Source organism: Myxocyprinus asiaticus, chromosome 39 (assembly GCF_019703515.2).
Source record: "Myxocyprinus asiaticus isolate MX2 ecotype Aquarium Trade chromosome 39, UBuf_Myxa_2, whole genome shotgun sequence".
NCBI lineage: Eukaryota > Metazoa > Chordata > Actinopteri > Cypriniformes > Catostomidae > Myxocyprinus > Myxocyprinus asiaticus.
The window spans coordinates 18,928,759-18,953,075 of NC_059382.1; the positions used below are offsets into that span (position 1 = coordinate 18,928,759).

Consider the following 24,317-nt stretch of genomic DNA (forward strand, 5'->3'; position numbering starts at 1 on the left):
TTTTATTTCAATGTTAAATCTTCTCTGTTCTGTGTTTAGTATGACTGAATTTATTAATGTTTCTCTTTTAAGTATTTTTAACTGAGTATAAATGGAAATAAACATTCGAGAATACAGTTCTCATATTATTGAATACATGATGTTACATATTTCAGACAATTTAGAATTAGTATTATACTTGAAATGTACTGTAAAGTGTTTGCTGTATATACAGTACTACATTTCTTCTCAGCTCAACTTTTTTCATGGTCTTCTTTTTGGCGGGTACTCTCCAGTTCTGTAAGTTCAAAGAGAAATAGTTAATGTCTCACTGCATGATTACTATATTAAAATATTTCTCTTAAATTTTCTCTCCAATATTGAGTTAACTGTACAATTTACAGTTAATTGTAACAGCAACTATACCAACCTATGAGAATTTGGTCAATGCACACAGCAACTCTGTCAGCATCCTCCATACTGAAGCACATGGGAGGTTTGAATTTGATGACACTTTCCCATGGTCCATCAGTACTCATAACTATGCACTCTTCTTTCAGCCTGAGCAAGTCAGAATGAGCAGTCGGTTATCATTAAATGCAAGTCTTGAACTACTATTAGCTGACTACATTTTTAATTTGCCTTTTATAAGGGCTGGAAAGACGAGAAAAATGATGTAGTATGGAAATTCCTCACCTTCGAACAAGCTGTGCTGCTTCCTCTGTAGCTGGTTTTCGGGAAACTCTGTCTTTAACTAATTCCATACCTATAAACAGTCCTACACCACTGCAAATACAAAATAAAACACCAGTGGTGAGAATTAATGCAAGTGTTTTTATAAAATTAAAAGCTTCACATTTCTGTGTTTAAACCCTCCAAAAATGGGCAACATTCACTTCTATTGTAAGTACCTCACTGTAACCTCGATTTTTGCTTTTATTTTAATTTTTTTTTTTTTTAAAGAAAAGGACGGACGAGTAGAAATACATTTTTGTGGTAATCAACATTATGCCAGAAATGCTGTCAGTTGAGCTTAACACTATAACGCCGTTTGTATCAAATATGACACATAAAGTTTGACGGCTCCTGTCTCTCTGTTCAAGCTGAAAAGCCAAAAAATTTATGGTATGTAAGTTTCACATGTTTATGGCACCATCTAGTGGTTATTTGTGAATAAAAGTGGTTTCAATGTTTATATCGATCTATTTAAAATGGCAACGGACTTCCAGAAAAACATTATTCTCATGATGGGATAAATTACAGCTTATTTTAATAAAGTAAAAGTGACAGTAATGGTTATATTGTTACTGATATTTTAGAATGAGCATTTGCTGAATATAAGCAACTTGTGCTTGGATAACATTTTGTATATTATTTTACTGAAAAAGCATGTTGAAATTACACGTATCAAATATGATACAATAGGCTTTTGAGGTATATCTCTCAATCACCATTACATTACATTCATGGCCACTATAAAAAATAAATAAATAAATAAAACATCTATAGAGCTTTGAAAATTCTGACATATACTTTTTATAAGATATTTTTAAAGTGTGAACTAATATTTCTGTGTATTTTTTTATATGCGGCCTGCTCTGTCATTATAAAGATCTCATTATTTTACCTTTCAAGCTATTATGATGTCATCTTACCATAAGTTCCTGAGACCCATACAATTTTTTTATAATTTCCTTTTTTTAAATGTCAGTATAGTGTTTGGTGCATAAAATACATAACATAAAAATTGTTTATTGAAACAATTATATTTTAATCATATTGTATGTGATGTGCTGAATTGAACTGTGATACATTTCAATACATATTTATAGACCAAAGAGAGGAAGTTGTCATGGCCAACTCTCAAACAATTGGTATCTCTGAAAAGCCCAGAGAGTCTTCTGAAAATACCACAAGATTTTCTATTGTAGCATGTTTGGGCTAAGAAAAACTTAAATAACAAATGTCCTATACAAAAATTAATTGCTGGGCCTCAGGAAGACAGTGACCTTTAAAGCCTAATGTATCAAATATGATACATAAATAATTAAATTAAAAAAAAAAAAAAAACATGCAAAATGTTTTTTTTTTTTAACGATTTCTTTTTATATTTTGTCTAATGGTACTAAAAACATTTTAATGTTGAAAAATTAGAATTTTCTGACAATTCTTTCATATGTCAGGCTTTACAGGGTTAACTTGTATTGAACCCGGAACATTCCTTTAAATATTCATCTATTTCTCAACCACACCTATCATATCGCTTCTGAAGACATGGATTCAACTACTGGAGTCGCATGGATTACTTTTTTTCTGTCTTTATGTGCTTTTTGGAGCTTGAAATTTTTGCCCCCATTCATCTGAATTGTATTAAACTGCAAAGAAAGTATTCTTCTAAAAATCTTTGTTTGTGTTCTGCAGAAGAAAGTAAGTCATACACATGTAAGATGGCATGAGGTTGAGTAAATGATGAGAGAATTTATTTTTTTGGCTGAACTCTTCCTTTAATAGCAGTATATACATTTCTGTATTATTCTCTGCTGAAGAACCCAAATAACACCTATATGGGTCAAAACAAAACAAACAAACAACGGTAATTTAAACTGCCTGAAAAAAATAAATAAAAAAATTCTGCATGTAAATATCCACTTTGATTATTTAACCAAAATGTACACAACATTATTTAATTGAACCACAACACTCATTTGAGTGTTATGAGACAAAGATTATGGAGTCATTGTGCTAAATCACACTGAGGAGTGAAAACAAATGTTTACAAAAAGTGCTTCATATTGTTGTATGATTTTACAATATAAAAGCATATTCAAATCTTGAGTTCATATTATTTGTTGACATCTCACCCTGCACAATTATATGTAAAGGGGTGATTTCATATTGATATGTTTGTTTTAAATTTTATTTCAATGTTAAATCTTCTCTGTTCTGTGTTTAGTATGACTGAATTTATTAATGTTTCTCTTTTAAGTATTTTTAACTGAGTATAAATGGAATTAAACATTCGAGAATACAGTTCTCATATTATTGAATACATGATGTTACATATTTCAGACAATTTAGAATTAGTATTATACTTGAAATGTACTGTAAAGTGTTTGCTGTATATACAGTACTACATTTCTTCTCAGCTCAACTTTTTTCATGGTCTTCTTTTTGGCGGGTACTCTCCAGTTCTGTAAGTTCAAAGAGAAATAGTTAATGTCTCACTGCATGATTACTATATTAAAATATTTCTCTTAAATTTTCTCTCCAATATTGAGTTAACTGTACAATTTACAGTTAATTGTAACAGCAACTGTACCAACCTATGAGAATTTGGTCAATGCACACAGCAACTCTGTCAGCATCCTCCATACTGAAGCACATGGGAGGTTTGAATTTGATGACACTTTCCCATGGTCCATCAGTACTCATAACTATGCACTCTTCTTTCAGCCTGAGCAAGTCAGAATGAGCAGTCGGTTATCATTAAATGCAAGTCTTGAACTACTATTAGCTGACTACATTTTTAATTTGCCCTTTATAAGGGCTGGAAAGACGAGAAAAATGATGTAGTATGGAAATTCCTCACCTTCGAACAAGCTGTGCTGCTTCCTCTGTAGCTGGTTTTCGGGAAACTCTGTCTTTAACTAATTCCATACCTATAAACAGTCCTACACCACTGCAAATACAAAGTAAAACACCAGTGGTAGAAATGAGACATTTTTTGTACGGGGCAACATTTGTCACCTGGAATAATTTTTTACCTTTATAAAGGCTTTTTTTCCCCTAACCTATTTATCAACCCACAGTGTGACACTTATGCCACATACACTGTTGAATAAATAATGCACAAGATAGCAAATACAGATATCTAGCAGAGGCACTAAACCCCAGCTAGATAGGCCAAGACTAGTATATTATGAAATATATCCAATGTTAAATAACAGATAATAATTTCTGACTCTGGAACACACCATTCTCCATTTTCTTCTTTGACATTACACTACAGTATGACTTTAAAGTTAGTATTTTACAAGGTCAAAAATAAACATTTATTGTCTGCATTTCATACTTACCGCACATCACCTATGATTGGATGTTTAGTCTGAAGCTGACAGAGAAGCTGTTTCAGGTGACCTCCAACACGCAGAGCATTGCCTCTCAAGTCTTCCTTCTCAATCACATCTAATACTGCCAAACCAATGGCACAGGATACTGGGTTGCCACCGAACTGCATTGGATAAGGGGGTTACAGTAAATATTACTTTAAAACCAAACTCACTCTTAAATGGATCTACTGTAAAAGCTAAATTTATTATCACAGAATGCCCAATTATTTTAAGCAAAATGGTTCTTACTGTGTTGAAGTACTCCACACCATTGGCTGTGAAAGCACCAGCTATCGCCTCTGTAGTGGCCACGCATGCAATTGGGTGACCATTGCCCATTGGTTTACCCATAGTCACAATGTCAGGGCAGAAGTCTTCACCTTCAAGCTGAAAAGCCCAGAAATGACTCCCAACACGACCGAAACCTGTCTGAATCTCATCTGCCACATAAACTCCCCCTGCCTCATGAATGTATCTGAGGAAAAAAAGATGTTGCATGCATCTTCATTCAATGGTTCATCCAAAAGGTTACAGTTTTATCACAACATAGGCTAAGGATAAAGACAAGCTTTGTTGACGTATGCAAGTTAAATGTACATTTTAATAATGTACATGCATAAAGACACAACACAGCTGTAGCTGGCTGTACATATCTTTCCACATGTCTTTAAGGATCTGAGACTTACTCTGATACTTTTTTACAATAACCATTTGGGAAAATGATCTGGCCACCAACACTGGGTAAAGACTCAGCAAAAAAAGCTGAAATCTGTGGACAAAAAGAAAAGACATAGGGATAGTCAGTACATTTTAGTGGAAAGCACACATACCTTTATAGTAACGACTTTGTCTTTTCTTTTTTCTTACTATACATACCTTGCTGCCTTTCTTGTGCACCTCTTCAATAAGACTTTTCACTGTGTCAGCATAAGCCTTTGCTGGGTTTGGATGGTCCTCTCGGTAGATACCGTGGTAAGTATCAGGGAGAGGTGCCTGAAGATAACCAAGAAAGTGTGATATGTAGCAAAGAGCCTTAAAGGATTGGTTCACCCAAAAATGAAAATTCTCACATCATTTACTCACCCGCATGCCATCCCAGATGTGTATGACTTTCTTTCTTCTGCTGAACACAAACAGATTTTTAGAAGAATATCTAAGCTCTGTAGGCTCACACAATGCAAGTGAATGGTAAGCATAACATGGATGGAAATGGATGGAAAGGCAGCATAAAAGTAATCATATGACTCCAGTGTTTTAATCCATGTCTTCTGAAGTGATCCAATAGGTTTTGAGAGCAGACCAACATATAACTCCTTCTTCACTTTAAATCCTATCATCTGCAATCTCCTTGGAAATCATGATCATGATGTAATCGAGTTTGAAATCATGATTGTGCCAAAAGACTGCTGATGTCAAAATTTAAAGTAAAAAAACAAAAACAAAAAAACACTTAAGTAAAAAGGAGGGTGTGGCCGGGCTGTGATGGAGCACGGCCGGCGCCGAATCAGCTGATCAGCGGGAGAGCGAGATAAGGGGCAGCCGGAGACGCCGGTTCGAGAGAGAAAGAGACGCACGCGGCCACGCTGTGTGTGTCTGTTTGTTTATGTTTTATGTTGTTTTAAGTTCATTTCAGTTCCCACCTCCTCCTTGCCCATCCTTTAACTGTTACGATGGTTTAAACCGCATAGATTAAATCATATGGTTTATTTTTATGCTGCTTTTATGTGTTTTTAGGATCTTCAAGGTTTCGGTCCTCATTCACTTGCATTGTATGGATTTTCAGAGCTGAGATATTCTTCTAAAAATCTTCATTTGTGTTCTGCAGAAGAAATAAAGTCATTCACATCTGGGATGGCATGAGGGTGAGTAAATGATGAAATAATTAAACATTTTGGGTGAACTATCCCTTTAAGTATAGGTTAAAAACTCTGCTTCTATGTCCAGTACACACCACATGAACCCACTCTTTCTGGCCCTCCAGCTTCCGAAACTTGTACGGGCTGATGTCGATAAGTGAGGTGAGATGTCCATGATATGCACTTTGAGAGGCAGATGAAGATGAAATTAGCACAGCAATGGGTTCAATGCTTTCTTTTACAAGCTGTTACTAGGATCATACATCATGATACTTACTGATCCAGCACAATGACATCCTGATGTTGGGTATATTGACGGGCCAATCGCAAGGCAAGATCATTAGCTTCTGAACTTTCGAAGGAGACAAACAGTATTTTGTAAAATTATTTGTACAGATTAATACATTTCCTTGTTTCTGTATTAGATCACTGGACAACATATAATAAGACTTTCAAAATGTGAAATTTAATGAACAAAATGTCATTAAACTTTGCAAATCAAAATACCAGGACTACGCATATTTTTTGCACATTGCAAATTCTGCACATCATACACTACCACATTACCTCATTATTTGTCTTTATTCACACAGAGACAGGGTTCAATGTTTAAGATTTGTTTCTGCTGAAATTTCTATCTTTTTCTATCTGTAGATTTCCTGTTAAGTGTCTGGAGGAAGAAAACCTTCATAGTACAGTGAACCTGTTTCTCCCTGTGTACATAACAATAAAGAACTTGACTTGTCTTGATACTTACCCTGAGTTGACAAAATAAAAGACACCAAGCTTCTTTGGCAGAGTGGCTGCCAGCCGATTTGCATATTGCACTATATTGTCATGAAGGAATCTAGTGTTTGCATTAAGAAGATCCATCTGAGCAGCAGCAGCCTGAGTGATGCTGGGATGACAGTGTCCCACTGCAAAGAACAGAAGCATCAACTTCATCACTATGGGTCTGTGATCTGTAATTACAGTATAATACTTGACACAATACACTCTAGAAAGCCTTAAACTAATAGAAAGAATTAACTAATGAGAAGGGACTCTTAACGAAAATTTACTTATTTTTTTACTACAGAAACACTAGCTGTAAGTAACTAGTATGTGGCAGAAAAGTTGTAAATTCATACTAAATCTCTCAGGGGAATGAGGGAATATATACGTAATTTTTATGACAACTACAGCAGTTGTAGTTAGTTTCTAAATGTGTTTAAGCACCTATTTCTTTTATTACAAATACCACAGCATTTTTAACAAAAAAATATGTTAGCCTATTTTTAAGATTTTAAGCAGCTACATTTCTTAAAAACAAATCCATAAAATGTTTAATGAAAGTAAATGAATGAAATATTTTATTTTATTTTATTTTTGTTAAAGATTATTCATTTCAGTTTGATGGAATTTTGTTATGAAATTTAAATGTGTCAATCTTAAAAATATCTCTTTTTTTTTTTTTAGTGTAGAAACCACAACCACGCTGATCTTGCCTTGGTAATGGAGACATGTCTAAATACATCCCTGATCTGTGTGATTTGTTATTTTCAAGTAATAAGCATAAAAAAATAAAAATAAAACAGATGCCATTTAAAAAAAGAAAAAGAAAATAATAATAATAAAACTTACAGCACAATGGATTACAATTTTAGCCTAAATAAGCTGTCACTCAGTAACTACTTTGGTTAACTACTTTGTAGGTATCGATAAGCCTATATTTCCCATAAATTAATAAAAAATAAAAATTGCCAGAATAGTTTTTCTAACAATAACTATTAATTAAACTATGGCATACAAGAACTACGGTATTTTTTCATGAGAAACGCACTAGTTGATTATATGGATAATACATTTTTTTAATGGATCTAGATGATTGGAGGCAAAACTTTTAAACATTTTGAAATGTTCAGCAAAACTACAAGCATGCACGACATAACTGCAGATGTCCTTACCGTGTTGAACATTGCTGATGCAATCTAGGTACTGCATGCCATTCTCATCATACAAATATTGACCCCGTGCTCGCACTATTTTCACGGGGTCCTGCGAGAAAAAGAGTCTGCAGGACTGCCTGCAAATAAAAGAAAAGTAGAATCATCATATTATCACAAGACTGCCGCAGCCGTTTAAAAATGTTAAAAGTACTACATTTCAAAAACACCGCTAGGCCTTATAAATGTACTTAACTTTACCCAATCAACTTTCTGCGCATTGCCAAAGTCTCATCTTTATGGAAAGCTTCTACAGCCATGACAACGGTCAGCTTTCTTCTGCTGCACCCAGAACTATTTATGTTCTAGAAATCGGCTTGAAAAATCTGACTTTGAACTTTAAAAAAAGAAAAAAAAAAAAAAACACCACAGTGTCTCGTCCTATGTTGATGACGTCAGATTCTGTGCGTCAGATCTGATCTGCCGTGCTGTACTGTACCACATCAGATAGCCCATTATAGCATATTTCAACCCAAAACCAGGTATGGCATTCAGCGAACTCGATGTATTTTCAATGCACCTGTGCTATAGTCTGACGTATTATTCGGTTTACTTTGCCTTGAGCTATTGTCTTTGAGCAACAATACCAGCTGGCTGTAAGTTGCTAAGCATGATGCTAGTCATTTAGCTAGCTTGAGATACTTGTACTTGACAGGCAGCTGTTATAATGTCTTTGAGTTCATATGCATTATACATAATTTTAGACCACTTATTGCCTGTTTATTTCAGTCTGCGATAAATATGACGCCTATGTTTAGCAAGTTAGCATACCTGACTACTTTACACTGTGATTTGAAGTCGCGTTTGGTTCTTGTGAGTTTACCTTTGGTAACCTGCCTCGATTTGACCTGTTATCAACTGGCATGTTGTTTGAATCTCTTGCCAATGACTCACTAATATAAAATCGATTTGTCATGCTTAGTGACATTCATCAGAAAAGGAATCTTAATATCTTGATAATAAGTCAATTTGTTCTTATGTGCATTGTTCATTTCACATGGTGTAGACAAACCCCATGGTGATCCGAATAATTCAAGACACCTAAATGGATCATAACTGGTCTTGAGATTTGAATTCGCCTATATGCTGAAGTTAATTCACACACAATTTTCCATGTAGGCTGTAAAAGCACCTGTTGATGGAGGACGTGCTCCAGGGAAATGACTGACCAGGGCAATAACAATCAGAACATTTCACAAAACCCATTCGCAGCTCTCTTCAGTTCCCTCGCTGATGCCAAGCAGTTTGCATCGGGCCAAAAGCAACGACGGCAAGCTGAGCAACAGTGTAAGTTATTATTAATAAACAGTGTGTTGCAGTTCCCTCAATAGTACTGGCAAATTACATTCCTTACATGACACTGTGAAACTGATTATCCCCTGTAGCTTCTGCAGATTCTGGGGGGAGCCAGTCTGAGTCAGACAACTCTGTGTCTGACAGCATCGATGACAATGATGACTCAGTGGCAGAGATCAGCCGATCTTTCCGTTCACGACAGGAGCTCTGTGAGCAGCTCAACGTCAACCACATGATCCAGAGGATCTTCCTCATCACACTAGACAACAGTGAGTGCTTAATACCTACCAGTTTTGACAGCTGTCTATCCATTTACCAATATTATCATCAACACTACCATTCAAATGACACTTTTGACTAAATTTAGGTTTCTCATGATCTTTAAAGGGAGAGTTCACCCAAAAATGAAAATTATTTTATCATTTACTCACCCTCATGCCATCCCAGATGTGTATGATTGTCTTTCTTCTACAGAACACAATGAAGATTTTTTGAAGAATATCTCAGCTCTGTAGGTGAGAAACAGATCAATATTTATGTCCTTTTACTGTATACAGTATCTCCACTTTCCTAAGCGCTCTTCTCTCCAAAGAGTTCTTCTTTTGTTTTTGGTGATTCACATTCTTCGTGCATATCGACACCTACTGGGCAGGGAGGAGAATTTATAGTAAAACAGGACTTAAATATTGATCTGTTTTTCACCCACACCTATCATATCGCTCCCAAAGATATGGATTTAACCACTGGAGTCATATGGATTACTTTCATGCTGCCTTTATGTGCTTTTTGAAACTTCCAAATTCTGGCCACCATTCACTTGCATTGTATGGGCCTACAGAGCTGAAATATTCTTCTAAAAATCTTTGTTTGTGTTCAGCAGAAGAAAGTCATACACATCTGGGATGATATGAGGATGAGTGAATGATGAGAGAATTTAAAAGCTTTTGATCTAAAGGTTTATGCTTATATGCTTGAAAGTTCTTTGAAGAAAAATTTAAAATGTGCATATATATGAATTCCTTTACAAAACTAAACAGCCAACAAGTGCCCAGCATATATAGGATCTCTATCAGTACTGTTTAAAAAGCATCCCATGCAGCAGCTCACAAAGTAGGTAAAGAAAATGAACAGAGTGTGTAGATTTTTGCTACTTTAAAAAAGCTAAAATGTAAGAGAATTCTGATTTGTTTAACATTTTGGTCACTGCATAACTCTCATACTTCCCATATTCTCATTGCCTTAATCAATTTCCTTCTATATGTGACTATAACAATAGAATAGGTCTATATTTCTGAGATACAGTTCTTCCCAGAATTGATCAATTGCATGCATTTCCTGAAATGTACTTATAAAAGCATAGGGGGAAAGACAAATTAATTTAGTAATTTACTATAAACAATGTCTTGCCTCAGTGATGAGCTCAGTGTTGATAATCATATCACGATGCCATTTAGTTTCACATTAATACTACAGATGACCTCATCCTCTGTAGTGCGCACATTATGTCATTTGTTTTGCTGTCATTTGTGTGTCTTTATCCTCCACATTTATCTCCTGTCCACAGTTAAATCAGTTATCTTGCTGATCTGTTTGCCATTCAAATCTTTAACACAGTGCGTATCAAACACTGAAATAAAAGTTTTGAAAGGTTTTGAAAATGTGATGTCTGAGCCACTTGAGTGCTGTTATCTCTAAGTTAAATTAGACCTACACAATAGCTGTCATGAAGCACATTCCCTAAGACTATACAATGGCCCCAAAAAGCATTTAGAATGTCATTTAATTAGAAACAAAAATATCAAACCAAGCAAACATATGATGCTAGAACTTTTTTCTGAACAAACTTTTCAAAGCCATTTTTGCAATGATTTTTAACCAACTGTTGTCAAGGTCAATTTTAGTGGATGTGTAAAGTCAGTTTCCCTCAAGTTCTCACAGGTGTCCTAGCAGAGTAATCACAGGTGTTAAACGGGTAGTTTACCCAAAAATTAAATAAATCCTCTCATCATTTCCTCCCCATCATGCCATCCCAGATGTGTATAACTTTCTTTTTCTGTAGAACACAAATGAAGATTTTTAGAAGAATATCTCAGCTCTGTTGGTCCATATAGTGCAAATGAATGGTGGCCAAAACTTTGAAGCTCAGAAAAGCACACAAAAGGATTCCAGTGGTTTAATCCATGTCTTCTGAAGCGATATGATAGTTGTGGGTCAGAAACAGATAAATATTTAAGTCCATTTTTCTCCACTTTCACGTTCACTTTCACATTCTTCTGCTTTTGTTTTTGGTGATTCACATTCTTCGTGCATATCGCCACCTACTGGGCAGGGAGGAGAATTTATAGTAAAAAAGGAAGTGTAAAAAAGGTAGATCTGTTTCTCATCCACACCTATAATGTAGCTTTTGAAGATATAGATTTAACCACTGGAGTCTTATGAATAACTTTTATGCTGACTTTATGTGCTTTGTGGAGCTTCAAAGTTCTGGCCACCATTCACTTGCATTGTATGGACCTACAGAGCTGAAATATTCTTCTAAAAATCATAATTTGTGTTCTGCAGAAGAAATAAAGTCTTACACATCTGAAATGGCATGAGGGTGAGTAAATGATGAGAGAATTTTCATTTTTGGGAGAAATATCCCTTTAAAATATTGTTTTTGTCATTTTTGGTACAAAATATCTATTGTTTTATCATTTGAAACCTAACAAACTTCTTTTTTTCAAATGTTTTATATAAATACCACTTGGTTTGATATTTTGTTATATAATGCTAACATTCACATCTGTTCTTAGATCTGTTCTGTTCTTATACTGTATCTATTCTGATATTCATAACTATTTCATAACTACATATTAAGCACAACATAATCATTTGTGTTGGTTGTTATACTTCAGGTGACCCCAGTCTCCGAGGTGGTAATGGCATCCCACTACGTTGCGTTTATCTTGAGGAAACGGCAGCCGAACTTGATGGCCAGGACTGGCTGAACATGGACACCATTGAGCAGGTACAGTACAATATGTCTCTTTAGAAATTTGTATGATGATAGATAAGTTATATGCACATGTATATCATGAAGTTTGCATAAGAATAATATCCCTTCATTTGTTCCCTTCAGGCTTTGTTCAGCAGGCTGCTTTTGCAGGAGCCGAGAAATCATCTAATCTACATGACTTCCTGCAGTGTAGTGAACCTCTCGGCAGATCGTGATGCTGGGGAGAAACGTGCCGTACCTTACCTTTATGCCTGTTACCTGAGAGCTAAAGAAGAGGTGGTCTGTCTGTAAACTCTAGAAGTTGTTTTAAAACCTGAATGTTTGTACCAACAGCATTAGTCATGTTCACATATATTTTTAATGGAATAGATCACCCAAACATAAATGTACTTCTATTCATATTGTTTCAAACCCATTAGACTTTCTTTCTTCTATGGAACACAAAAAGATTAATTTTGAAGAATGTTCATGCCATTTTCCATTGAACAAAAGCATACAGTGATCAGGGACTGTCAAGCTCCAAAAATTCTAAACATGCACTATAAAAAAAATCCACATGATTTGTATGCTACTGTATAATAAAATTTCAGAATGCTCCCCACACAGATCTATCATAGGCTTCACAATATTTAATAATAAGACTTGGAATATATAATGCACGAGATGAATGGACTACTTTTTCTTTTGGAACTTAATGGTTCATGGTCGATGCATGCTTTACAACAGTCTAAATGTAATAAAAAGTTATTATTGCAGCAGTAACAGTGCCATTGTACTTCAAAACACCACAGATTACTAAAGTCCCGGAGAAGCTGTTGTCGTATGCTTTGCACTGTAAAAGCCTGACTGTGTCCAATACCCGCACGGTGCTGCTGACCCCAGAGATCTATATCAGTCAGAACATTTATGAGCAACTTTTAGACCTGTTGCTAGAGGCTGTCAGAGAAGCCCGTAAGTCCTTTGCAGAATCACATTTGAGGACATATCATTTTTTTATAAATAAAAAAAATACTGAACTTTTTCCAGTTGTTTGACTCTATACTGTTTGTGTTTATGTCTTGGCAGGGTTTGAGGAAGTTGTGGAGTTTTTGGAGGAGGTCATTGTTAGTCTGTTGGCTGACCAAGAGGTGCGGACCTTCGGGGAGGTGATGGTGCCAGTGTTTGATATTTTCCAAGGCAGAGTTAAAGACTTAGACCTTTGTCAGCTGCTGCTGTATTCCTACCTGGAAATTCTCCTGTATTTCTGTCGGCAAAAGGACATTGCTAAGGTTAGAATCTGATCCTTTACTAGTAATGCTAATATCATTGGGAGACTGTAAATTCCTTTTATTACATGAACTGCCTTGTTGCTTACAGTCTACATAGGGTGGCCTACCTTTTGGAAAAACCTTCATGTATGGATCACACCTATGATGCCTTGAAATGCTGCATTTTTAGGCATTTTGCAAAGTTTTGGAACAGAGCTACTGTTTGGAAAATGCAAATATGCTATTCTGATTCTAGGTATTAATGGAGCACATTCAACCCAAAGATCCTAACAATGGACTTCAGTATCAGAAAACTCTCCTGGGAACCATCCTGAATGTTTCTTGTCTGCTGAAAACCCCTGGAGTGGTTGAGAACCATGGGTTTTTCCTCAATCCTTCTCGCTCCAGTCCACAGGAAATGAAGGTTCAAGAGTCAAATATACACCAGGTGACCACAGTTCCATGAATTTAACTTTAGTGTTCTGTGCTATCATGTTTTCAAGCTAGATCACATGAAGATGCCCCCTTAACCCATAAGTTATTGTTTTTTCCTCTCCTTCCATGTTCTAGTTTATGGGGCAGTTTCATGACAAGCTGTATCAGATCCTTAAAAACTTGCTTCAGCAGTCCAGTGAGACTCGTCACCTGCTGCTCTCGTGGCTGGGTGGCTGCCTGCAAGCCAACATGGGGCGGGCCAAAATCTGGGCAAACCAGATGCCCGAGATATTCTTCCAAATGTATGCTTCAGATGCATTTTTCCTAAATCTGGGAGCTGCACTGCTCAAACTCTGCCAGCCTTTTTCTCGCCCCTACTCCCCCAAACTCTTGACATTCAACCCCACGTACTGCTTACTGAAGGAGCTAAGTGAAGAAGAGCGGCGGAACAGAAATGTGCACGTGAGAGGTGAACTACCTGTGCAAACACACAGTGCAACTATTTTATTCATTTGCTTTTCAAGCATGATAAACTAAACTACTTGCACTTCCATCTACAGGTCTAGACAAGGAGACATGTCTGATACCTGTGCCCCCTCAACAAATGATTGAATTTGCCCAATCATACAGCCTTCTCACAGAAAACCTCATCCTTACACAGCTAACCATGTACTTGGGCTTTCATAGGTAATATTGTGATTTGGCTCAGGACAAGAGAAATCGTTATGTGTCATTGCTCCAGACCTTCCTTGTTTCCTGTGCTTCTACTATAGCTCTCACAATTCTAAACTAAAGCTGACTTAAATAGTTGGATGCTGTTGAACAGCAGTTATCTTTTTTCAGCAATTAAGCCCAAAGTATACTTCGGTTTTGACGTGAACATTTAGCGTAAGGGTACAGTCGAAAGCTAGCCTTTCAAAATATATTTCATTTGACTGCACGCATACTCCTGCGGTTGGCAGATGCGCGCTACATAAGATTCTGGACTATTTCTCTTCAGGAGCTTAGACCCATAAAGATATCTTTATATTCCTTCAGACTCTAGTTATACAAATGCAGGTGTCTCCTGATCTCCTCACACATGCGCTCTTGACGTGCACGTCCACTGTTGTTGTTTCTTCCTTTGTCTCCTGTTGTTTAGTGCAGATCACAGCTTTTTCTAGCGCTTATTTGTGACAGCAAAGGCTTAATTGTGAGTTTTGCTACCTAGTGGACCCACTAATTAGTGCAAATAATTCCAGGCGCCTGTGCATAATGAGCATTCAGCACATGTATTAGAAATACCAGGCCGGCGCGCTTTTTTTTTTTTTTTTTTTTTTTTAATTAAACATTTGGAATACACAATTTAAACACAAATAGTACAAAGACAAAATAAAACAAAGAAATAAAAGGGCATCACAAACATATATCAAATTGATTTAACAATAATAATTTATAGACTCAAAAATGACAAGGGCTGTTCGGAAATTGGGTTTCAAATCACTCCTCTTACTCTGATGAATTTAATATTTTTCTAATTACAAAAAACAAATCAATTATAGAAACTTTTCTTTTTGAAATGTCTTATTCATTTGAGTAAAGTAAAACTGTTGAGATATTGAGGACTAAATTAATTTTCATTTTCAAACTCAGAAATTGCAACATCTCTTGCCAAAAGGAAATTGAATATGGACATTCCGAAAATAAATATAGTTTCTATTTCACAGTTACAAAAAGAACAATTGTAATCTATGTCCAGATGAAAGTGCTGTATCCCATGAAAGGAACACTAATATTCTGTGAAGTCCGCACATGTTCAGTGCTCGAGCGTTCTGCTGATGATAAAATTTACATTGCACGTCCTTTACACAGACGGCTAGCGTTCGTGTCTAACCGAAGTATAATTTGAGCTTTGCTGTGAGGTTCAAAAGTCTTCAGAGAAGTCCACATTGAAATATGGGATTCAAAATCTAATTTAAAACTGGAAAAACAAACTTTCAGTGTTTTCCCCAAATTTTAAACAAAGAAACGTGATGACATAAAATGATAAAAAAATAAAATAAAGATTCTGTACTGTTTCTAGGTCTTCATTCAAATCAGCAAATATGTGACATTAACTTGTTTGCATGAATGGTCAGAGGAAAACTGAAGCATGCAAGATGCTTTTTTGAACATTCTCAAATCGTGCTGGATAACATGGATCATCAGGCTTTGCACAAATTGGTGGAGTCCATGCCAGCTTGCTCCATGTGCATTGCCAGTGCATGCTGTCATTAAAGCATGTTAATTTCATGTAAATTTTTCTGTTTAACATTTCACTTAAAGTGTTATGCTTATCGTTTATAATGAAAAATCAGAACTGTTTTACAATAGAAAAATGATAAATAGAATCAAGTGGACATTTAAACCCCACTGTCTATCTTCTAAGTAAGTAATACTTACAGTTAACTGTAGTATGCTTTAATTTGTCAGACTTCATGATCAGATGGTGAAGATGAACCAGTCTCTGCACCGGCTGCAGGGGACATGGCGCGACACACAGCTCAGTGGAGGCCCAGCAGCGGAGCTACGAGAACAGTTTGAACGCCTTATGACAATCTATCTCTCCACCAAGGCTGCTACCATGCAGCCCGTCATGCTACAAAACTGCCTCAACCTCCAAGCCTCCTGCGCCGCCCTGCTGGTTCAGCTCAGCCTGGGCAACCAGGGTCCCGAGCACATCCCTGTCTCCTTTCCCCTGCCCACTCTAGAGAACAGTCTGCTATGCTTTGTGCCAGGTATTGTCCTACGTTTTTATTTTCCTTTTCTGTAAAAACCTTAGTAGTCTCTAAAGACCGTATAAAATCAAAATGGGAGTTTTTTAAAGGGATAGTTGAAATGAAAATTCCCTGATCATTTACTCACCTTCATGCCATCCCAGATGTGGACGACTTACTTTCTTCAGCAGAACACAAACAAAGATTTTTAGAAGAATATATCTGCTCTGTTGGTCCTCACAATGCAAGTGAATGGTGATCAGACCATTGTAGCTCCAGAAATCACATAAAGGAAACATAGAAGGAATCCATATGACTCCAGTGTTTTAATCTATATCTTCAGAAGCAATATACGGTAATAGATCAATATTTAATTGTGGTGTGGGTGAGAAACAGATACAATTTAAGTCCTTTTTTTACTCTAAATCTCCACTTTCACTTTCAGATGAAACAGGCACCACATGTGACTTTCAGATGTAAAAGTGAAAGTGGAGATTTAGAGTAAAAAAAGGACTTAAATTTTATCTGTTTCTCACCCACACCTATTATATTGCTTCTGAAGATATAGATTTAACTACAGGAATCTTATGGATTACTTCTATGTTTCCTTTAGGTGATTTCTGGAGCTACAAAGGCCTGATCACCATTCACTTGCATTTTGAGGACATACAGAGCTGGGATATTCATCTAAAAATCTTTGTGTTCTGCAGAAGAAAGTCATACACATATGGGATGTCGTGAGTAGCAAATGATGGTTCAAGTGCCTAAACTAAAGCCTATTGGCTATTTAAAAAAATGTGTGTCTCATGCAGACTTCCAGTTTCAGTAGGAAATACATCAACACAGTAGAGAAAACTGCTCTCGTCAAGCCATTTCATGGGGTCTTTAATGCATCCTTTTGTTCAACTCTGTCTCCTGTTTTGTAGAGTTCTTTGTCGAAAACTTGGGTGATTTCTTCATATTCCTCCGGCGCTTTGCTGAAGATGTGTTGGAGTCATCGGCAGAAAGCTTAGAACATGTCCTGACCTTCATCACTGTGTTCATGGGCAATGTTGAGAGGTGCGAGCCGTTATGATGCCAAGTTTTTCACGCTTTGTGTGCATGCAATGTGGCTTGTTGTTTATTCAAAATCATTTGCCCACAGAATGAAAAATCCTCACTTGCGGGCAAAGCTGGCAGAGGTTCTTGAGGCTGTGATGCCCCATATGGAGTCTGTGTCACCTGGCACTGCCCAGCCTATCATGTTCCAGCGCCAAAGGGTGTTCAGCTCATATCAGCATGCACCTCAGCTTGCTGAAGCCCTCATTACAGTGTTCGTGGATATAGAGTTCACTGGTCAGTGTCTGAAGAATTTTGGAAGAATTTCTTGATTGTTTTGTGGTGTTTGATGTATTTACTGTGTTGTAATGTTGTTTGGTTTTGTTTTGATGTAAATGTTTGTTGTTTGTGAAGCGCTTTGAGTATTATATAAATTATAAATTAAACTTATTATTATTAATATTATTATTTTGTAATTTGAATGTAACTGCCTGGATAAGATTTTATATATGGCTTATCCCTTAGGCGATCCTCATCAGTTTGAACAGAAGTTTAATTACAGGAGGCCAATGTATGCTATTCTCAAGTACATGTGGGGAGAAGAACATTACAGGGAGAGCATTAAGGTGAGATATTTGACTAATAGTGTAATACATGCTATTTAAATGGAATCAAAGGCTCTTGCTTGCAATTTCACCCACCAAACATCCTAACTTTCCTGAATAGATAAAGAACATCACTGAAACTTTATTTCCCCACAGCGACTGGCAGATTATGCATCTGAAAACCTCGAGGCCATGATTCCACCACTCTTCCTGAGGTTTTTGAACCTCCTCATGAATGATGCCATCTACTTACTTGATGAGGCTATACAGGTTCTTGCAAGTCTATCTCCAACTTTTTACATTGTTAAAGGGATAGTTCACACAAAAATGAAAATTCTCTCATCATTTACTCACCCTAATGCCATCCCAGATGTGTATGACTTTCTTTCGTCTGCAAAACACTAACAGAGATTTTTTTGAAGAATATCTCAGCTCTGTTGGTCCTCAAATTTTAAGCTCCAAAATCACATATAGGCAGCATAGAAGTAATCCATAAGACTCCGGTGGTTTAATCAAAATCTTCAGAAGCAATCTAATCTATTTTGGGTGAGAAACAGATCAATATTTCAGTTCTTTGTTACTATAAATCTCCAGTTTCACTTTCACTTTTGGAATCTGAAAGTGGAGATTTATAACAAATGACTTAAATATTGATCTGTTTCTCACCCACACCTATCATATCACTTCAGAGGACATGGATTTGACCACTGGAGTCGAATGCATTACTTTTATGCTGCCTTTATGTGATCTTTGGAACTTGAAAGTTCTGATCACACTTGCATTGTATGGACCAACATAACTGATATATTCTTCTGAAAAATTTTGTTTGTGTTCTGCAGAAGAAAGTAAGTCATCCACATCTGGGATGGCATGAAGGTGAGTAAATGATCAGGGAATTTTCATTTTTGGGTAAATTATTCCTTAAAATATACATTTTGTTAGTTCAATTTATCTTGGTTTTCTAATATTACACTTCTATTATACATTAATGGACATATTAACTTCTGTGTGGTTGATATAAAGAAATATTTTGTTTAATGAGTGAAGATGTGACAGCATATGTGCATCTTTTCTTTCCAGTACCTAAGTAAGATCAAAATCCTCCAGCTGGAGAGGGATCGAGGGGAGTGGGACATTCTGGCCCCTGATGCCCGCAGAGAGAAAGAATCTAGTCTGCAGATGTTTGGACAGCTGGGTCGCTTCCACAACATAATGTCAAATGAGACCATTGGCACCTTGGCTTTCCTCACATCTGGTAAGAGACATGAAAGAACAAAGTACAATATTAAAATATGAACACACCAATACACGAATAGAGTGGTTTGTTGAGAGAAAATCTTGGTTTAGGTTACCAGGGAATTGACTTTTCATTTACTTGTTTTTCCCTCCAGAGATAAAAGGTCTTTTTGTTCACCCCTTTCTTGCTGAGAGGATCATCTCCATGCTTAACTACTTTTTGCAGCACCTGGTAGGCCCCAAGATGGGTGCCCTGAAAGTGAAAGACTTCAGTGAATTTGACTTCAAGCCTCAGCAGTTGGTGTCAGACATCTGTACTATTTACCTAAACCTGGGGTAGGCTCTTTATATTTAACCTTTACTTACATTTACATTTTAAGAAGCATATTAAGTACCACTAAGTAATTTTTTCTGGGGGATGTTTTTGCCACAGGGATGAAGAAAATTTTTGTGCCACTGTCCCGAAAGATGGAAGGTCATATTCCCCAACTCTCTTCTGCCAAACTCTCCGTGTCCTCAAGAAGATCAACAAGCCTGGCGACATGATTGTATCTTTTAGTCTACTAGCAGATAAAATTAAGGTTAATCTAATCGCTATTCATATTTGTGCAGATACATGTCTTTCTTTGGAATGGTGTCTTGATGTAAATGTTGTTGTTTTTTTGTGTTTGTGTACTTCAGTCTCTGGCAGACAGGCATCAGCAAGAGGAGGAGACCTACTCTGATGCTCCAGATGAATTTCTGGATCCCATTATGTCTACCTTGATGCTTGATCCTGTGCTACTACCTTCTTCAAATGTTACAGTGGACCGTTCAACAATAGCGCGCCACTTACTAAGGTGAAATAAGCCATTTATACAACATTAAAGGGATAGTTCACCTAAAAATGAAAGTTCTGTCATCATTTACCCACCCGCATGTTGTTCCAAACCTGTTTGACTTTTTTTTTCTTCTGTGGAACACAAAAAGATAAATTCTGAAGATTGACTCCTTTTCTATGCCATTACAGTAAATAGGGACTGGAGATTTCAAAAGAGATATTCCACGACTTTTGATAGATTTGGGTTAGAAACAGACAGACAGTTGAAATCAGAAAATTCTTCAATACGATTTGTGAACTTGGTCAGACCGGTTTTATGAAACTGATTGAACACATTGAAAATATCCAACTCCAAAGATCAATTTGTTCATGAATCGATCATTGCTTCCTCTCTCTTGAACATACCTTGTTTCTGCCAGGTAGGGCAGATGTCAAAATTTAAGTGAATAACGACTTGAATTTCGTCTGTTCCTTACACAAAAATTTTGTATGGCTTCTGAAGACTTGGAAGATAATTCCGTACAAGTCATATGGACAACTTTTATGGTGCTTTTGCATCATTTGTGAAGCTTGAAAGCTCCAGTTCTCATTCATTGTAAATGCATGGTAAAGAGTGACCAGTACATATTTGAAATTTTTTCCATTTGTGTTCTATGGAAGAAAGTCATAAGGGGTTTAGAACAACATGAGGGTGAGTAAATAATAAAATAATTTTCATTTTTAGGTGAACTATTCCTTTTATGCCTTCTAATTGATGATTTTAATTGGGAAAAGTGTCATACAATTGTTGGTCTTGTCTTTCTACAGTGACCAGACAGACCCTTTTAACCGCAGTCCACTCACCATGGACCAGATCAGGCCTAATGAAGAGCTCAAGCAACAGATCTTGAATTGGCTTGCTGAGCATAAGCAAAGCAACCAGCAAATGGGACCTAGTGGCTAAACCACATTATTCCCTTCCCCCAGCACCTAGGCATGCTATGTATGACTAAGCCATTCAGATGTTTCGGACCTCTCTCATAGCGCTTTGCCAAGAGAATATTTAATCACACATGGAGCAACATGTTAACATTCATGGTGTTTGTGTGCTCCTCAAAGGTCAATTGCAAATCTCCAAATGCCATATGATTGTAGCATATTACTCTATCTGCTCTTTCAAACTCATTGGAGCATCTTCTAAGGTTTCAGGTCTATGCAGGAAAAGCTCTAATCTAACTAACATCTGGAGTCACTTTTTCTGTTACATTTTGCCTTGACAAGCTGTTCACCTTGCAAATGAGGATGATGTGGTTTTATAGACAAAAAATAATAATATTAGGTTTGCTTAACTGTTCAGTGCACTTGCCCTACCTCTAACTTAATTAATACAGTATGTGTACAATATTTTATATGCATTGCTCATTCATAAATGTTTTAAGTTCAAATATTAGCTGTGTGTTCACGGTGCCATAAAGAAGGGGTTGTGGCAGTATTGATAACAAAATTTAAAGCAAACCAGTGTTCACTGCAAATATTTGGCTTAAATCATCAGCTTTGTTGTCCCTTGGATTGTTATGCCATTTGTTTTCCAAAAGTCACATACTGGAAAAAAAAAAATATATAATTTTTTTTTTGGGCTGGTTGGTTACTCTACCATTTGTCAAAATGCTTTTGTTAGAAACATTTTATGCTTGGAACTTAAGAAACAAATATGCATTTTTATGAGACTCATTAAGAATATTGAGCGCTTGTTGAAATATTGGGAAATACCCCTTTACATTTACAAGAATTAATTGTCTTTTTTAACAGTGCAATATGTCCCAAGTAATGACTTGTTTGAATGCTGAGTCAGAGCTCACAGCCTGTGACCTACTCTCATGCAGAATGACATAATGTCTCTTTTGTTAAAGGTTGCTAAACTGTATGCTCTGTGTGGTTGGACCTTGCTACTGTAATAGATGTCTTAAAAGATGACGCTGATAAGACGTTGTCCACTCACTGTCCTCCCTTTTTCATTAGTTTGAGCCATCAAGATGCAGTTGTAGAGTATGTCTGAATTTGTTCATTTCAGTGAATGTTGGTTGGTTTTTAAGACTTTCTTCATCAATTTTTCTCTCATATGTTCTAGACTTCACCCAAACAATGAATTTGAGCCCAGGAATTCTTAAAAAAAAACCAGAATGCTTCAGGGCTTGTTGAGTTTTGCATATCCGCACTTGTTAGCCTTAATGGCTCTTTTAAACATTGATTTAATTAAACTGCAATCTTATGTTTTGGAAATATTTTTGTAAAATAAAATGATTTGTTTTATTTCATGTTACGTTAACTTTACCCCTCTTGAATTTACAACAACCAGATGTTCTACAATGGTGTTGAACTGACTGGATGAATGGTTCAGTAAACTGACTGTCCTGAAATGTTTGTTCCAACTTAAATTGAACTGCTGTGAATAATAGCATGCTTTCTTGATGTTAATGTATTATTTGGGCAACTTGTCTTTTAATCATCATGCACTAATTGTGCTCTCTGGCTTGTTTATTGCAGTATATTGGATAAAGATGCTAAATCAATGTATTATAATTAAAATCAAGTTCAAAATCAAAAAGAGTGAGCAGTAGTTCATTATTAGCCTCTTTAAAACTTTTGTAAATATTGATTAGTCAAGTTTTTAAGGATTTAGTGTGTTTTTTAGAATTTCCTGTGTAAAATCGCAATTTTATTGTGAGATGTGAATGCTTTGAAATCTAGACAATTTAGTGCAATTTCTGCAAGCTCGTTATTTAATCAATATGGTGAAATTAGAGGAAAACTTTTTAAATGTGTGGTATTTTTTGTTTGTTTATATAGTGATGTTCATTATGGCAGTGGTCTTGCACTTACAATGAGACGTAGAGGCATTGATGAAGTGTCATTCAAACACAATAATTTTAAGCGATCAATTTCCTTGAAGTATGTTACTCTTCACTGTCAGCCATGATTAATTTAATGTATGACAAATAAAACTAAAGAGGTATAAAATTGCTCAGACTATATCATGTGAAAGAAACAACATAGCGCTTTCATCTGGATATAGATTACAATTGTTCTTTTTGTAATAGTGAAAAAAAAAACTATTGTCCATTTATTTTTTTGAATGTCCTTGTTCAAGAGATGTCACGATTTCTGAGTTTGAAAATGAGAATTAATTTAGTCCTCAATATCTCAACAGTTTTACTTGACTCAAATGAATATGACATTTCAAAAAGAAAAAAATACAGTATATATAAATGATTTGTTTTTGCTATTAGAAAAATATTAAGTGGAGTGATTTAAAATCCAATTTTGCTTATTTCCAAAGAGCCCTTGTCATTTATTTTGAGTTTATAAAATTTTCAAAAAACAAGAAATCCAGAAAAACAGTTTCATTGTTAAATCAATTACATATATATTTCTAATGTCCTTATATTTCTTTGTTTTAATTTGTATTTGTACTGTTTGTGTTTAAACTGTTTTGAAATATTTGAAATATTCAATAAAAAACTATATGGCTTATCATGTGATCCTAACATGGCAGCCCCCATGAGGAGACCCTCTCCATGTAAAATAAAACAGCTTTTATAAGGTTACTGATATGACTTTCGTCTTCATCTCATGTGAGTGCTCATAATTTTATACAAGTACTAACATTTCTTTCGGAGTAAAAATTTCTAATGAAGAAAAAAAAACAGAGTACACCTTTAAACATAAAAATCTAATAACAACACATTTAAAAGCGAATTTCTTTTGTATAATTAAGTTATAAAAACTCTGCATACCAAATATGTATAAGGCTGGCACCGTTAAATATAGACCTATATAAAAAGTCTATTGAATGCCTAGTTATATTTTAATTAAGTAACGTATGCTTTACAGTCCCTGTCGCGGTGCTTGATGTACAGTTTTTCTCTCTCTTGCGTATCGGCGACGAACCTGCGTACAAACATCATTGAACGTACAGTCTGTGCTGGGATCTTGTACAAA

At 35.9% G+C, this 24,317-nt stretch overlaps 2 protein-coding genes across 9 annotated transcripts; one reads left to right on the plus strand and one right to left on the minus strand.

The window, feature by feature from the left end:
- Positions 1-112: 112 nt before the first annotated feature.
- On the minus strand, positions 113-8,262 carry LOC127430088 (5-phosphohydroxy-L-lysine phospho-lyase-like). Of its 8 annotated transcripts, none has more exons than XM_051679544.1 (14): positions 8,131-8,262; positions 7,891-8,009; positions 6,702-6,861; positions 6,222-6,296; positions 6,040-6,127; positions 4,965-5,081; positions 4,775-4,857; positions 4,338-4,563; positions 4,056-4,210; positions 3,569-3,658; positions 3,303-3,433; positions 3,132-3,170; positions 676-765; positions 482-540 (listed from the first exon to the last, which is right to left on the minus strand). In XM_051679544.1, the coding sequence occupies exons 1-13, from the start codon at positions 8,187-8,189 to the stop codon at positions 758-760; spliced, it is 1,350 nt and encodes a 449-aa protein (XP_051535504.1). In that variant the 5' UTR covers positions 8,190-8,262; the 3' UTR covers positions 482-540; positions 676-757. The 8 variants fall into 8 exon arrangements, with proteins under 8 accessions (XP_051535510.1, XP_051535507.1, XP_051535508.1 ...); XM_051679552.1 differs by having other exon boundaries at positions 8,126-8,254; XM_051679551.1 differs by having other exon boundaries at positions 526-540; positions 3,114-3,170.
- A 61-nt stretch (positions 8,263-8,323) lies between these two features.
- On the plus strand, positions 8,324-23,837 carry LOC127430084 (ubiquitin conjugation factor E4 A-like). Its single transcript, XM_051679534.1, has 20 exons — positions 8,324-8,411; positions 9,049-9,216; positions 9,315-9,494; positions 12,123-12,235; positions 12,347-12,499; positions 13,015-13,174; positions 13,289-13,491; positions 13,727-13,918; positions 14,041-14,374; positions 14,466-14,592; positions 16,357-16,661; positions 17,567-17,699; positions 17,785-17,975; positions 18,204-18,304; positions 18,440-18,553; positions 19,364-19,538; positions 19,675-19,855; positions 19,953-20,100; positions 20,201-20,358; positions 21,147-23,837. Exons 2-20 carry the CDS (start codon positions 9,090-9,092, stop codon positions 21,280-21,282), a joined length of 3,231 nt encoding a protein of 1,076 aa, XP_051535494.1. The 5' UTR covers positions 8,324-8,411; positions 9,049-9,089; the 3' UTR covers positions 21,283-23,837.
- Positions 23,838-24,317: the final 480 nt, after the last annotated feature.